The following is a 14,792-nucleotide window of genomic DNA, read 5'->3' as shown; positions in this document are numbered from 1 at the left end:
ATAGAAGCAGTGCTTTATGCTCATCGTGGTCAAGGACTCACTATTTCGATTTAGAAGTTAGAAGTTATGAGTATGGGCACTGTAGAAGAGGGAAGGAAATCTGAAACATTCCTATAGGTGGTCTTTAAAAAAAATGCAACAAGACATTCCTCACCAAAAGAGAGAAGTTTATACTCCTCGGGCCTGAAATCAGTTGGCTGACAATTCTGCTCTTTAAATCTTGCCAGCTCAAAGAAATTGTCGAAAGTTCTCACCTATTAACAGTTATTAAAATGGAAGAAGCAGGGGATGAAATTGTGAGCAATGCGATCTCCTATGCATTGTATAAAGGTGAGTAAAAATAGCTCTTCTAGAAATTTGACTTTCTGTGGCTTTTAATGGCTGGCATTTATTTTTTAAACAGCTTTACTGGAAATATAATCTTGCATTTAATTTTGATTATCATAGGTTGAAAGTCAGAATAACTATTATTGACCTCCTTGGATGTATGTATTTAATAGAACAAGAATTTTTATGTCATTAAAATACTGGTTAAATATGATCACAGTGCTTTCCAAAGAATTGTCGCTAGTAGTGGTTGAAAATCTTTTTCTGAGCCTCAGACTTTTGGGAGAATGTGATAAAAGCTATGGACCTTTGTCCCAGTGTTCCATATCTGTGTACACATGTGCACACACACTTCATACACAGATGCTTCTGCATTCAGTTTCAGGGGCTAACACATCTCCTGAAGCTTGTGAATGAGCCTCAGTTTTAAATCCTCATGTGTGAACTTTGCTTCCTGAGAATCCCATCCAGGTGGAATTACCTTAAGTAAATAGATCCTTGACAAAGACCGTTTGGAGTTGAGCCGCCTGATTAATATCTGTAAGGTATGCAGAGCAGGGCAAGGCACCTCGGAAATGCATTTTAAGCATTAACTATTTATTAGAAACATTCTTGTCATACTTGTCAGAAATTTGGTTATAAGGATATTTGTTGAAATGGGGCTACATCTGTAGAGATACATAGATACAGAAAATAATAGCTCTGGAAATGACAAGTAGAACATTGTTATAATATAGCTCTTTATTTCATAGATTTAGATATAATATAAGTCAGATGTGGCCCTGGAAATGTAATATTTATGGAATCTGAATCTATAGGAAAAGATCAATATACCATAGTTACGCTGTTAGGATATGGAATGGAAAGATATTATCATCTGGACCATTTTTTAAAAACCTTTAATGAATATGTCATAATATTGCTTCTGCTTTTTATGTTTTGGTTTTTCGGCTGCAAAGCATGTGGGAATCTTAGCTTCTTGTCCAGGGATTGAACCCACACCCCCTGCACTGGAAGTTAAAGTCTGAACCACTGGGCCACCAGTGAAGTCCCTCTAAGTGTTTGATCCTAAAAGAACATGTCCAGAATCTCCTTTGACAAATGGCTCTGATAATTGGCCATATGGAGTGGTTCTGATGCTCTTGTTTCTGGGTGTTTGGTAACTTGACTTTTTCCCTGTTCTCTTACAGCCTTTAGCACCAATGAACAAGATAAGGATAACTGGAATGGGCAGCTTAAGCTTCTGCTGGAGTGGAACCAGCTGGACATAGCCAATGATGAGATTTTCACCAATGACCGCCGATGGGAGGTAAATAAGAAGCCCTCCTTGGTGATTTCAGTGCAGGTCTAGTCCATTTCTAAGAAGCCCTTTGATACTGAATCTTAAATGGACGTTCTGTCTGGTGCATCTGTGTTGCTAGGCCTCACTTGCTTCATCTGTTTTTGCTGTTGTTCAGTCGCTGAGTTGTGTCCGACTCTTTTCAACCCCACGGACTGTAGCACGCCAAGCTTCCCTGTCCATCACCATCTCCCGGAGTTTGCCCAAACTCATGTCTATTGAGTCAGTGATGCTATCCAACCATCTCATCCTCTGTCACCCCCTTCTTCTGCCCTCAATCTTTCCTGGCATCAGGGTCTTTTCCAATGAGTTGGCTCTTCACATCAGGTGGCCAAAGTGTTGGAGCTTCATCTTCAGTATCAGTCCTTCCAATGAAAGTTCAGGATTGATTTCCTTTAGGATGGACTAGTTTGATCTCCTTGCTGTTCAAGGAACTCTCAAGAGTCTTCTCCAGTGCTTCTTCATCTGCAGTAGGGGATAATAACATTGACTTCGTAGGTTGGTTGTAAAGAGATAATAAAACTAAATACACTAATGTTAGGTAACATCAAGCCATCAATATTATCTAAAGTTTACAGCTTTTCAGCTATGACGTGAGAGGCAATTCTCCATCTGGGTGTAGAGGTGAAGATTTCCTCTTGGGGGAAATGTATGCTTGACAGCGGTTCTCATTTTGTGCCCTACTCCACCTTCCTAGCCAAATTCTAATGAGAAAACTGTCAGATGTGAGATGCATAAGAGACAAATAAAACAAGTTGATTGAAGACATACAATGAATATCATAGGAAATCGGGCCTCCCCCAGGCAAACCTGTGCCTCCAATATGGAAGTTGTATGTCCAGGAAATCTGTATTTTTTCCCCAGTAAGCTGACTTTTCTCATTTAGAATTAATTTTTTTCACATTTATTCAGCTGCACTGAGTCTTAGTTGCAGTATGCGGGATCTTTCGTTTCAGCATGGGAACTCTTAGTTGCAGGATCTAGTTCCCTGACCAGGGATCGAACTCAGGCCCCCTGCATTGGGAGCACAGAATCTTAGCCACTGGACTGCTAGGGAAGTCCCTCTCACTTTGAATTTGATGACAGCTCTAAGGCTACACTTTCCAGCAGCATCCTCTTGTATACAACTCAACCGAGATCCACTTCAGGAATTCTGTTTCATAGGAACAATTATAAAATGTCACACTTGGATCCACATAGCAGGGGCTTCTTTGTTTTCAGCTCTTCAGTCATTGGTGGGCAGTGAGAATTTCATTTTATATGTGTGTAACAGTATAAGGCATGTATATTTCATAACTTTGTATCCTTCCCAGTCAGACTCAGAAAACACTTTTAGGCCCATTGTCATATAATCAAAGATAAAGAATTCATTTATATGAACGTGATCAATTTTAATAATAGAATACAAATAAAATCATGGCTTATGGACATTTAAATTATTCATTTCTTTAGCAAACACTGTCTTTGTTTGGTTTTTGCAGTATAATGAGTCCTATCTCATATGGCAAGCCTTGAGTTAGTTGAGGGAAAGTAGAATTACAAGTAGATTTAGTTAATTGATTCATAAATGAACCCATGTGTGTGAACTGCCCTATTTAAGTGAGGTTAGTTGGTACAAATAAACGTAAAGTTGGGCACATATTGAATTGATCATTTAATTTTACTAACTTAGATAAAGATAGTTAAGCATGAAGGGTCTAATGGTTGAGAGAATGGACTCTGGAGCCAGCCCCTCTGCATGACTTAACCTCTGCAAGTTACCTAACCTTCCCATACCTCCATTCCTTGCACAGTGGTGAGTTGGGGTCAGCTCATACTGTTTTTTAGCAAAAATCAAAGTTGACTGCTAAAATTTGTAGGGCTTTTTGAGTCAGTTATTAAATATAGTCATTAAAAATAAAATAATATAAACTTAGAACTAAATAAATTTTATTGAAAACAAAAGCAATACTGAATCAGACTCATCCCTTTCTAACTATTTCACTACATTTGCTATGACCTAGCCTCTGGAAGTTATGTCTGTTGTATCTGTGTGCTGGAAACACTGTACCTGGTACTCTCTGTCAAGGCCCAATTGAGCATTCAGTGATACCACATGATAGCTGAAGGCTGGCCGTGGTGGGAACATTTACACCATAGTAATGGCAAATGCCACAAATCTGGGCTTATTTTCTTCTGGAGAGTTGGTTGTGACATGTTTACCAGCATATCACTGCTCATTTAAAAATGGAGATGGTAATAGCAGTATCTACCTCACTGAACTGATACAATCAGATGTTTCTAAAGAGCTTGAGACATAGGCACCTGTTAAGTCCAGTGTAAGTCTTTGTTTAAAAATAAATACAAATCTTTGCAATAATGATAATATTTGTGTAATCTCTTATACAGCACAAAGCAGTTTCACTGTGCTTGTTCACTTGGCCCTCATGCCAGCATCCCAGGGATTACCTCATTTTGATGGTTAATAAGCCAGGGCTCCATGTGTACCATGGTGGGGGTGGCATTCTGATGGCATTTTGGGAGCCTGTTCTGAACTTGAATCTCTAAAGGCATCTTGACCTGTGTTACCTCATTTCATCCCCACAAACACTTATTTTATAGATGAGAAAAATGAGGTTCAGAGACACAGTCTCATTCAAGGTTGCACATAAGGTAGTTCAGTTCAGTTCAGTTGCTCAGTCGTGTCCGACTCTTTGCAGCCCCATGAATCGCAGCACGCCAGGCCTCCCTGTCCATCACCAACTCCTGGAGGTCACTCAGATTCACGTCCATCGAGTCCATGATGCCATCCAGCCATCTCATCCTTGGTCATCCCCTTCTCCTCCTGCCCTCAATCCCTCCCAGCATAGAGTCTTTTCCAATGAATCAACTCTTTGCATGAGGTGGCCAAAGTACTGGAGTTTCAGCGTTAGCATCATTCCTTTCAAAGAAATCCCAGGGCTGATCTCCTTCAGAATGGACTGATTGGATCTCCTTGCAGTCCAAGGGACTCTCAAGAGTCTTCTCCAACACCACAGTTCAAAAGCATCAATTCTTCTGCACTCAGCCTTCTTCACAGTCCAACTCTCACATCCATACATGACCACAGGAAAAACCATAGACTTGACTAGACGGACCTTAGTTGGCAAAGTAATGTCTCTGCTTTTGAATATGCTATCTAGATTGGTCATAACTTTTCTTCTAAGGAGTAAACGTCTTTTAATTTCATGGCTGCAGTCACCATCTGAAGTGATTTTGGAGCCCCCAGAAATAAAGTCTGACAATTTTCCCACTGTTTCCCCATCTATTTCCCATGAAGTGATAGGACCTGATGCCATAATCTTCATTTTCCGAATGTTGAGCTTTAAACCAACTTTTTCCACTCTCCTCTTTCCCTTTCATCAAGAGGCTTTTTAGCTCCTCTTCACTTTCTGCCATTAGGGTGGTGTCATCTGCTTTTCTGAGGTTCTTGATATTTCTCCCAGCAATCTTGGTTCCAGCTTGTGCTTCTTCCAGTCCAGCGTTTCTCATGATGTACTCGCATATAAGTTAAATAAGCAGGGTGACAATATACAGCCTTGATGTACCCCTTTTCCTATTTGGAACCAGTCTGTTGTTCCATGTCCAGTTCTAAATTTTGCTTCCTGACCTGCATACAGATTTCTCAAGAGGCAGGTCAGGTGGTCTGGTATTCCCATCTCTCTCAGAATTTTCCACAGTTTCTTGTGATCCACACAGTTGAAGGCTTTGGCATAGTCAATAAAGCAGAAATAGATGGTTTTCTGGAACTCTCTTGCTTTTTTGATGACCCAGAAGATGTTGGCAATTTGATCTCTGGTTCCTCTGCCTTTTCTAAAACCAGCTTGAACATCAGGATGTTCACAGTTCACGTATTGCTGAAGCCTGGCTTGGAGAATTTTGAGCATTACTTTACTAGCATGTGAGATGAGTGCAATTGTGCGGTAGTTTGAGCATTCTTTGTCATTGCCTGTCTTTGGGATTGGAATGAAAACTGACCTTTTCCAGTCCTGTGGCCACTGCTGAGTTTTCCAAATTTGTTGGCACATAAGGTAAGATAATGGTAAAACCAAGATGTGGAAACAAAGGTGTGTCTGACTTTGAAGCTGTTCTCTTTCCCTGTGTGCCAGGGGTTCTCAAAGAGTGATCCCTGGACCAGGGGTAGCACAGGCTTAACTTGGAAGCTGGTTAGCAGTGCAGATCATCAGGGCAGCCACTGCTTTCTGCCTCTGTCCCACTGGGAGCCACAGCGTGAGGATTCAAGGGCCCCTTGGCAGTTCCCTCTACAGGCAACATGTGGTCCTCTGAGACCAACATCAGACAGAAACTGCTAATGCTGCCCTTGGTGGGGGATATTCCCCTGAACCAGGGCTCAGACACATCCAGTGAAGAGAGTGGATTAGATGGGCAGTGAGGAGGCGTGAGTGGGTTAGGCGCTGCAGCGCCCAGGCTCCTGGAACTGCCCCCACTGGCTCCAGCTGATGGTTCTCCATGGTGTCGGATCTTCTGGTGTTTACTCATGAGTGTTAGTCGCTCCATCATGTCTGACTCTTTGCGACCCCATGGACTGTATGTAGCCCGCCAGGCTCCTCTGTCCATGGGATTCTCCAGGCAAGAATACTGGAGCGGGTTGCCCTTCCTTGTTCCAGGGGATCTTCCTGACCCAGGGATTGAACCCAGGTCTCTTGCATTGCAGGTGGATTCTTTACTGTCTGAGGCATCTGGATTTTAATGCTGGAATTTGTGGATTTTTATGAACCATCTAATTTTTTATTAATTAACTTTTATTGCAGTATAGTTGCTTTATAGGACTTTATAGTGGTTTTGTAGGACTTCCCTGTAGCTCAAATGGTAAAGAATCTGCCTGTAATGCAAGAGACCAGGGTTCAGTCCCTGGGTTGGGAAGATCCTCTGGAGAAGGGAATGGCAGTCCACTCCAGCATTCTTGCCTGGAGAATCCCATGGGCAGAGGAGCCTGGTGGGCTACAGTCCATGGGGTTGAAAAGAGTGGGACATGACTGAGCAACTGACACACACACATAGTTGTGTTACAGTGTTGTGGTGTACTAGCTTCTGCTGCACGGCAAAATCAATCAGCCGTACGTATGCATATGGCCCCTCCCTTCTGGATTTCCTTCCCATTTAGGACACCACGGTGCATTGAGTTCCCTGTGTTATACAGTATATTCCTAGCAGTTTTCTATTTTATACATAGTCTAGTTGTTAATGTTGCCAACTGAATCAAACTGTAAAAAATATTGGGTTGGCCAAAATATTCATTCAGGTTTTGAAACACACAAAGAAACTTTTGGCCAACCCAGTACTAAGGAGGACATTGGGAAACAGTGGTGTGATCTGTGGACCACTGTTTTGTGCCTGAAGAATGTATTAATTATCTTTATTAAGATTTTCAATAAGCTTCTATGGGATAAGACTTATCAGAGCCCAGACAGTAGAGATAAAGGGAAATAATAACTGGGTATCATTGTCAGGTGTTCCAGTAACTCATGGCTTTTTAACATGGCCAGGTGTTGGCCTCATGGTGTGTGAAGGGTGGCAGGGTGACCCCACGGCACAGACGGAAGAGTTGGTTGGTGGTTGGCTCATAATGGTGTCTACTGTAGATCTCAGAGAAATGGTGTGAGCTGGATGGCAAGTTCCCTGTCCCCTAACAGAGCCAGTGCTTCTGTGCAAGACATTGGGATCAATTCTTGATCAATGTCATCCCTACATGGTGTCATCGTCTCCACTTTACCATAGCACAAGGCCAAGTCCCATCCAAGCCCACGTCTGGCTGATTTCAGATCCCACCATACTGCTTCCTTCTCCTGCCTCAATACTTGAGCTAAAATCCAACATTGTGTTACAACTGAAAAGATAAATTTTATTTCCAAAGCAGAACTGAAAGAGAAACTGATGATCCTGTTACTTTGTGGGTGAAAGTGTGATGTAAGCTGAGAAAGAAAATGCCTTGCTTCTTTAGTTGGATTTAGGGTGTGCATTCTCTCTCTGCTCTTTCTCCTCAGTCTGCTGACCTTCAGGAAGTCATGTTTACAGCTCTTATAAAGGACAGACCCAAGTTTGTCCGCCTCTTTCTGGAGAATGGCTTGAACCTGCGGAAGTTCCTCACCAATGACGTCCTCACCGAGCTCTTCTCCAATCACTTCAGCTCCCTGGTGTATCAAAACCTGCAGATCGCCAAAAATTCCTATAATGATGCCCTCCTTACCTTTGTCTGGAAACTGGTTGCTAACTTCCGAAGAGGCTTCCGGAAGGAAGACAGGAATAGCAGAGATGAAATAGACCTAGAGCTCCATGTATGTATTGGGATGGTTGTCTGCCTGAATCCTCTGATCTCTTGAGTCTTCCTTCAGAAAAATCTCTCTACCTCTCTAGATTCCTACTTCCTACCTCATCACCATCGTGTAGTCAATATATTGGGTTTGTTAAATTTTTTGTCCTACTTCATTTATTTAAGCTAGCAAATCCTATTGAGATAACAAGTGGTGTATTTTCTTGCCTTATTCTTGTGCTATATTAACAACTAGTTATTGCGGTGTTTATTAATTGCAAAGGTTGGTGCGATACACTTTCTGAAGGCATCTAACAGAGAAGAGGGGCAAACAAATGGCAACCTGTTCATGCCTTAGCCTTTTGGACGCGATCTGCCTAAAATAGTTCTGTGCTATCCATGCAAAGGACTGGAGAACTGCCAAGTTTTCCTTTGTGAATGAGAAGGGAAGTGAATCTTTCCAAAAGGACAACCCTGGTTTCCATTTGAGAGGATGTTATGAATGTATATAACTTATATTCTTTCAAGATTTTCTACTTAAAGGACAGGCAGGGCCAGTTTCCTGCACCTGCGACTCTTTGCTGAAGGCTTGCTCTGGTCAGAGCCCACTGAGGGTCAAGTTGGTGTATAAATACCCCAGCAACCTTCCTGCTCAGAGGGGATACTTCTGAGGCCTGTGTCCTTCGCTGGCCCCTAGAGTTAGTTGCCTAGTGGGACTGTTGTCGTTTAGTTGCTAAGTCGTGTCCGACTCTTTGCAGCCCCATGGACTATAGCCCACCAGTGTCCTCTGTCCATGGGATTCTCCAGACAAGAATACTGGAGTGGGTTGCCATTTCCTTCTCCAGGGGATCTTCCTGACCCAGGGACTGGACCCACATCTCCTGCACTGGCGGGCAGATTCCCACTGAGCCGCCAGGGAAGCCCCACCTAGTGGGATTAGCTTCTGGTTATTTACCCTGACAACCTGTCGGTCCTTTCTTTTCTAATCTCATTTCCTCAATCGCCGAGTGGTTTTCCTGGAATCGCTTCTCAAAATGCTTGTCTCAAATCCTTTTACTTCTGGGAAAACTCAAGCTAGGTCATTATCTTTTATAGTTCTAGAATTTTAATGTATGGGTATGTTGCAAAAGTCTGAATGAGCTAGGTGTTTGAAGAAGTTGAAAGTGTTTAAAAAGCTGTTTGATTCTATTTATAGTGAAACTCTCCAGTGTCCATAACTGTGCCAGAAACACTTTGTATCTTGGTAAAACTTGTAGGAAAGATTAAGAGGAATCTATACATAGAGTTGTTTTTCTATCCGAAAAAGAGTCCCTTGGAAGATATGGGAGGCTAAATGAAGCTGGGATTCTAGCTGAAACATTAGGAATTGAAACTTTGAATAACACTCCAGAGAAATAAATATAGTTTTACATTGTGATAATTGAACTTTAACTATCGGAAAGTCAGAATTTAGATTGAGCATTTTTCTAGATGAGAAGGAGATTTATATGGTGAATTAAAGGAATTGCTTTCTCTTCCGGCTGCCAGAGTCATTCAGCTTTTAAATTGCTGTCAGCACATTTTTTTCACCCTTTATACTTTTCCATCTACTTGTGCATTGCCTTTTATGACAGATCAAAGGTTCCGTGTCAGATTATACCACCTGGTGCATTGGGGAGATGAAACGCTCATCCCTATTCTGTGAAAATGGATTCAGGCACCAAGTTACAGGGCCCTCCAAACACGGGGTGCTCCCTAGGGCATCCCGACCCCATTTTCATTCTCATCCTAGTGTGTCTGCTAAAGTGATGTTCCAGCCGTTAAGTGCTGACTCCCTGCTCTAACCCTCCCAGGATGTATCTCCTATCACTCGGCATCCCCTGCAAGCGCTCTTCATCTGGGCCATTCTTCAGAACAAGAAGGAGCTCTCCAAAGTCATTTGGGAGCAGGTAAATGCCCAAGTCCTTGGCAAATGTGCGCTTTGCTGTGGTTGTTCTGACCCTCTCAGAACTCACACGTGTGTGTGCATGTGTGTCCACGCTCAGTCGTGTCTATTTGCTGCTCCAGAGAGTGTAGCCCACCAGGCTCCTCTGCCCTTGAAATTTTTGCCGTCTCCTTCTCCAGGGGGCCTTCCTGATCCAGGGTTTGAAGCTCTGTCTCTTGCATCTCCTGGATTGGCAGATGGATTCTTTACCCCTGCACGCCCTGGGGAGCCTAACCTTAAAGCATCACTAATGAAATGAAATATTTGATGTAACGAAATGGCTGTGGCTTGTGTTTAATGTGAACAGAGGTGTGTTTGGGAGGGGAGGTCTCTGGAAAGTCCTGGGCTTTGTGGGCAATTCAGGAAGCGCTTACTTCTTAGGTGTGTGTGGATGTGCGACTGTTTTCCAAGTGGATGAGGTTTTTGAGTTTAGTTTAAAAATTAATTTCTGGCTTTATCACATTATAGACAGGAAGGTAGGGCCTGTACAAAATCTGCTTTGGGAAATGATTGATATTTCTCTCTGTGATCCCTTACATAATGATTTTTCTAAGTGATTTATGAGCAGTTGAAAAGCAGTTACCTTCTCCACTTTTAGAGCCTACAATTAGGTACTAAATATTAATTCACACCCAGTCTCACTAACTATGCTGTCAGATCTTCGTGCCCTTGGCCACTTTCCCACCTGAGCTCTTACAGCATGGGGGTGGGTCTTCAGACCTCCCACTGCCCCATCTAACTGTCAGCTTGTCCTGCATTGATCTTGATACTGTCTTTTTGTCTAATTCTGTGTTCACGACTGTGAGTATACTCAGGTTCAGGACTCTCCGTGCACGCTGCACATCTTGCTGGGAATCCATTTCCTGCTTTTGCCACAGTTTTTTTCCTTGACTGACTTTGACGTTGGCTTGACCACAAGGGATTTAGAATTAACGGCAGCATGCTCACTTCTCTGAAAGACCAGGGGCTGCACTCTGGCCGCCCTGGGGGCCAGCAAACTTCTGAAGACTCTGGCTAAGGTGAAGAATGACATCAACGCTGCAGGGGAGTCGGAGGAGCTGGCAAACGAGTACGAGAGCCGAGCAGTGGGTGAGCCTCCCGGAACGGGACCCGGGGCTGGCGCAGGCACGCTAGGGGGCATTTGCTGACTTTCCTAAGACTGAGGGTGGAAAAATGCGGGCTTCCTCACCCCACAGCCTCCCAGAGCCATGTCCAGGTCAAGTCTAAGCAACTCAGCACCGTAGGGGAGCCTTGGAGAGTTGCTATTGAGAAACCGTGACAGGTTTGAGGTTTCACCTGACGTGTGAGCTAACGGGTTAGCCTGCCAGTCTCCCATACCCATACTTAGGGAGGACCCCAGAGCCCTAGTTAGGGAACACAGGTAGTTTATTTCTATGGGAAAGGCAGCATTCAGAACAGCATCCAGGGTTGTTCCTCGTGCCTCGATTCCCCACGGGGTGATGTGAACAAGAGCTGGTGTTGACAGCCCCACAGCTCCCCAAAATCAGGAGACTCAGGGCCTCTATAATACAAGATGACAGGTGAGCTGCCCAGCTCCCCTCCAGGGGGAGGTTTCTCATCATCTGGAACAGAAGAGGGCAGAGGCCTTGCCGAGTTTGATGTTCCCGGAACATCTGTCCTCTGTTTGCTTCACTTGCCCTTGAACAAAGCTTATCAGTGCCCCTGCTCAGAAGACCCGGACCGTGCGAGGTGTGAGAAATCCAGGGCCAAGTTGCCTCCCAGCAGCACAGAATGTTAGGCCAGTTCAATTTTTTTTTTTTTCCCCCACTTGGGAGTTTTAAGTTTGCAGTGTGGCACATTGCCAGCTGCAGGCGTGTTTATCTGTTGTCTTATGTAATGAGTTGAGCTTCCCTGCGTTGGAAAAAAAAGGTGTCTGATTTTTTTCTTCTAATATATTTAAAATTTGAAGATATCATGTTGATTTTGGATTGACTTAGCTAGTCAATGACTCCTAACGTTTTGACTTTTAAAATAGTTCTTCTGAGGATCAACACACCAATCTCTTTGTCATAAGAGCACAAAATATGAACTTTTACATGTCAAAATATGAGCACATCCTCAATGCAATTGGTCAGTGTTTTTTTATTACATCATTTTGGCTTTTTTTTTTTTTTTGGCACTGTGCCCTAACTGCAAAGACCCTCACCAAGAAAACACAAGAGGTAAATGAGATAGCCGAGGGTCTGCATCCTCCCCGCAGTGGCTGAGCCCCATCAAAGCGGGAGCTCCCTGTGTTCACTGCAGCTCAATGGGCATTTCTGCCACCTGCCGCCAGGAGGTGCTGTAATGGGCATGCGGTGCCCAAAGAAGACCCCTTGCCCTGTAGAGAATTCTCTTGTGTTGGCCTTCTCTCTGTCTTTTATAAACCAGGATAGTCACAGCCAGGATTTTGTGGAAGTCGGGGCTTGGCTGGGGGAGAGGGGGCAGGGTGAGAAAGTTCTATGTATTGGCCAGCCCTGCCTCCCTCTTCCCTCTCTCTGGGGATGCTGTCGCTTAGAGCTGTTCACAGAGTGTTACAGCAGCGACGAGGACTTGGCGGAACAACTCCTGGTCTATTCCTGTGAAGCCTGGGGTGGAAGCAGCTGTTTGGAGCTGGCGGTGGAGGCAACCGACCAGCATTTCATTGCCCAGCCCGGGGTCCAGGTAAGCAGCACGCCGCCACCAAACAACACACCTAGACACGAGCCTTTCCCATCAGCTGGGTCTCTGGATCCAGTATTGCCTCTAGCTCGGCGCAGGGATGGGCCAGGTTACACAAGCTCCCCGAGCCTTAGTTTCCTTATCTGTAAAATGGGCAGAGTAGGGGGTAAAGAAAGGGTTGCTGTGAAGATTCAATGAGGCAGTATGCGAGTGGAGCCAGCCCTTTATGGTAGCAGTTACTGTTACAGCCATAGTCAGTAGTAATGGGAGCAGAGAATTTAGTATGAAGTGGGTTCAGCCACTGTAGATGCTTTCTGCCTTGACTTACACTCACAGCAATTTGTGTCTTGTGTCTCAGCTTTGGGAGGGGAGATATTTCACCCACCATCCCAGCTGGAGGAAAGGGAGGAAGGTAGGGAAGAGGACAGACTGACACTCATCTACACACTCCTTGTACGTGCAGTCACGCTTTATCATCACAGCATGCGTGCAGGTCAACATCATCCTGTTTTACTGATGAAGACTTGCACAATAAGAATTACAGTTTGTTAAGGTTCATAGGTTTAGTGAATTTGGACTCATACAACCTCTGTTTTAAAGTCCACAGAACGCAACATAGGACAGAACTGAAAATCAAGCAGAAGTTTTAGTGGTTTAATCATAGCCCCTTAGAATCCAGGTAACCAATATAAAAGAATAAGGATCTCAATTCAGAGAGTGAGGGGAGGTTTGAGGGCTGGGAAGAAAGGTCGCACACCATCCGGCAAGTCATTGCACTGATAAGGACCTGTTCCTTTGTCTGTTTCCTCTAGAATTTTCTTTCCAAGCAGTGGTATGGAGAGATTTCCCGAGACACCAAGAACTGGAAGATTATCCTGTGTCTGTTTATTATACCCTTGGTTGGCTGTGGCTTGGTATCATTTAGGTATGAAACCAAGGCACACAATAGTGTGTGTGCATGCATCTGTGAATGTGTGAGCACGTGTGTGGGTACATGCATCTGTGTCTGTACAAGCATCTCTGTGTGTGTATATGCATCTATGTGTGTAGACGTACTTGCCTGTGTACAAGCATGCGTGTGTGTGCACACGCGCCTGTGGGTGTATAAGCGTCTGTGTGTAAACATATATCTGCTTGTGTAGATGTACTTGTGTGTGTACAAGCATCTGTGTGTATGTATATGCACCTGTGTGTGTACAGATAAGTGTCTGTGTGTATACAGACATCTGTGTGTATAGATGTACTTATGTGTGTACAAACATCTTTGTGTGTACAAACCTTTCTCTGTGTGTACATACATCTGTGTATAGATGTACTTGTGTGTGTACAAGCATGTGTGTACAAATGTGTGTGTGTAGATGTACTTGTGTGTTTGTAAGCATCTATGTATGTACATGCACCTGTGGGTGCACGAGCATCTGTGTGTACATACATATGTGTGTGTACATTCTTCTGAGTGTGTACAAGCATCTGTGTCTGTACAGGTGTGTCTGTGCACACATCTCTGTGTGTGCTCTTGTGTAAAGAAAGCATTGTAAGGCCTGGAATTTATGATGTCCACCCTAGTGCCTGCACGCATTAGGTCTGGGATCTCCGTGGGTTTTCCCTGGGTTTGAAACAGGTAGAAGTGGGGTCATGTTCTTATAGCCAAGGCAGAATTTGGATCAGTTAACCAAGAAATGCCAAGGCTGAATTCTGGCTGCCTGGCCCGGGCCTGGTTGTGGGTCTGTGTTCATCTGTGTTCAGAAGGAGAGGTGAGGCCCGCACAGCGACGCTGGCTGGGATGGTGACAGGGCTTTCCCCTCCCGGTCCAGGAAGAAGCCCCTGGACAAGCACAGGAAGCTCCTGTGGTACTACGTGGCCTTCTTCACCTCCCCGTTCGTAGTCTTCTCCTGGAACGTGGTCTTCTACATCGCCTTCCTCCTGCTCTTCGCCTACGTGCTGCTCATGGATTTCCACTCTGTGCCCCACGCCCCGGAGCTGGTCCTCTACGCGCTAGTCTTCGTCCTGTTCTGTGATGAAGTGAGACAGGTAGGTCAGTCCTCACGTGGCCGCCCCCTCCTTTCCTCAGTGGACGGTGTCTCCCTAATGCCATGGAGGAACAGAAGTTGCTCCTGAAGTTCCAAAGTCACTGTTTCCCCCAAACAAACGTTCTCCTTAAGTGATCACCCATGAACATGAAGACGCACTTCCATGAGATCTCTTAGCCCCAG

The 14,792-nt window shown here is 44.4% G+C and overlaps 1 protein-coding gene across 1 annotated transcript in view; it reads left to right on the top strand.

Annotated features, from left to right (window-relative positions):
• Positions 1-14,792, top strand: part of TRPM8 (transient receptor potential cation channel subfamily M member 8) — a 106,827-nt gene that overhangs the window by 45,648 nt on the left and 46,387 nt on the right. Inside the window, exons 10-17 of the mRNA XM_005678748.3 lie at positions 228-330; positions 1,518-1,636; positions 7,690-7,980; positions 9,788-9,883; positions 10,878-11,007; positions 12,437-12,582; positions 13,392-13,504; positions 14,394-14,610. Coding sequence (XP_005678805.1) covers positions 228-330; positions 1,518-1,636; positions 7,690-7,980; positions 9,788-9,883; positions 10,878-11,007; positions 12,437-12,582; positions 13,392-13,504; positions 14,394-14,610 — 1,215 coding nt within the window. The remainder of the gene's footprint in view (positions 1-227; positions 331-1,517; positions 1,637-7,689; positions 7,981-9,787; positions 9,884-10,877; positions 11,008-12,436; positions 12,583-13,391; positions 13,505-14,393; positions 14,611-14,792) is intronic.

The sequence above is a fragment of the Capra hircus genome, chromosome 3 (assembly GCF_001704415.2).
Source record: "Capra hircus breed San Clemente chromosome 3, ASM170441v1, whole genome shotgun sequence".
NCBI lineage: Eukaryota > Metazoa > Chordata > Mammalia > Artiodactyla > Bovidae > Capra > Capra hircus.
Note: the sequence above shows the minus strand (reverse complement) of the source record. Positions and strands in the feature narration are given on the sequence as shown.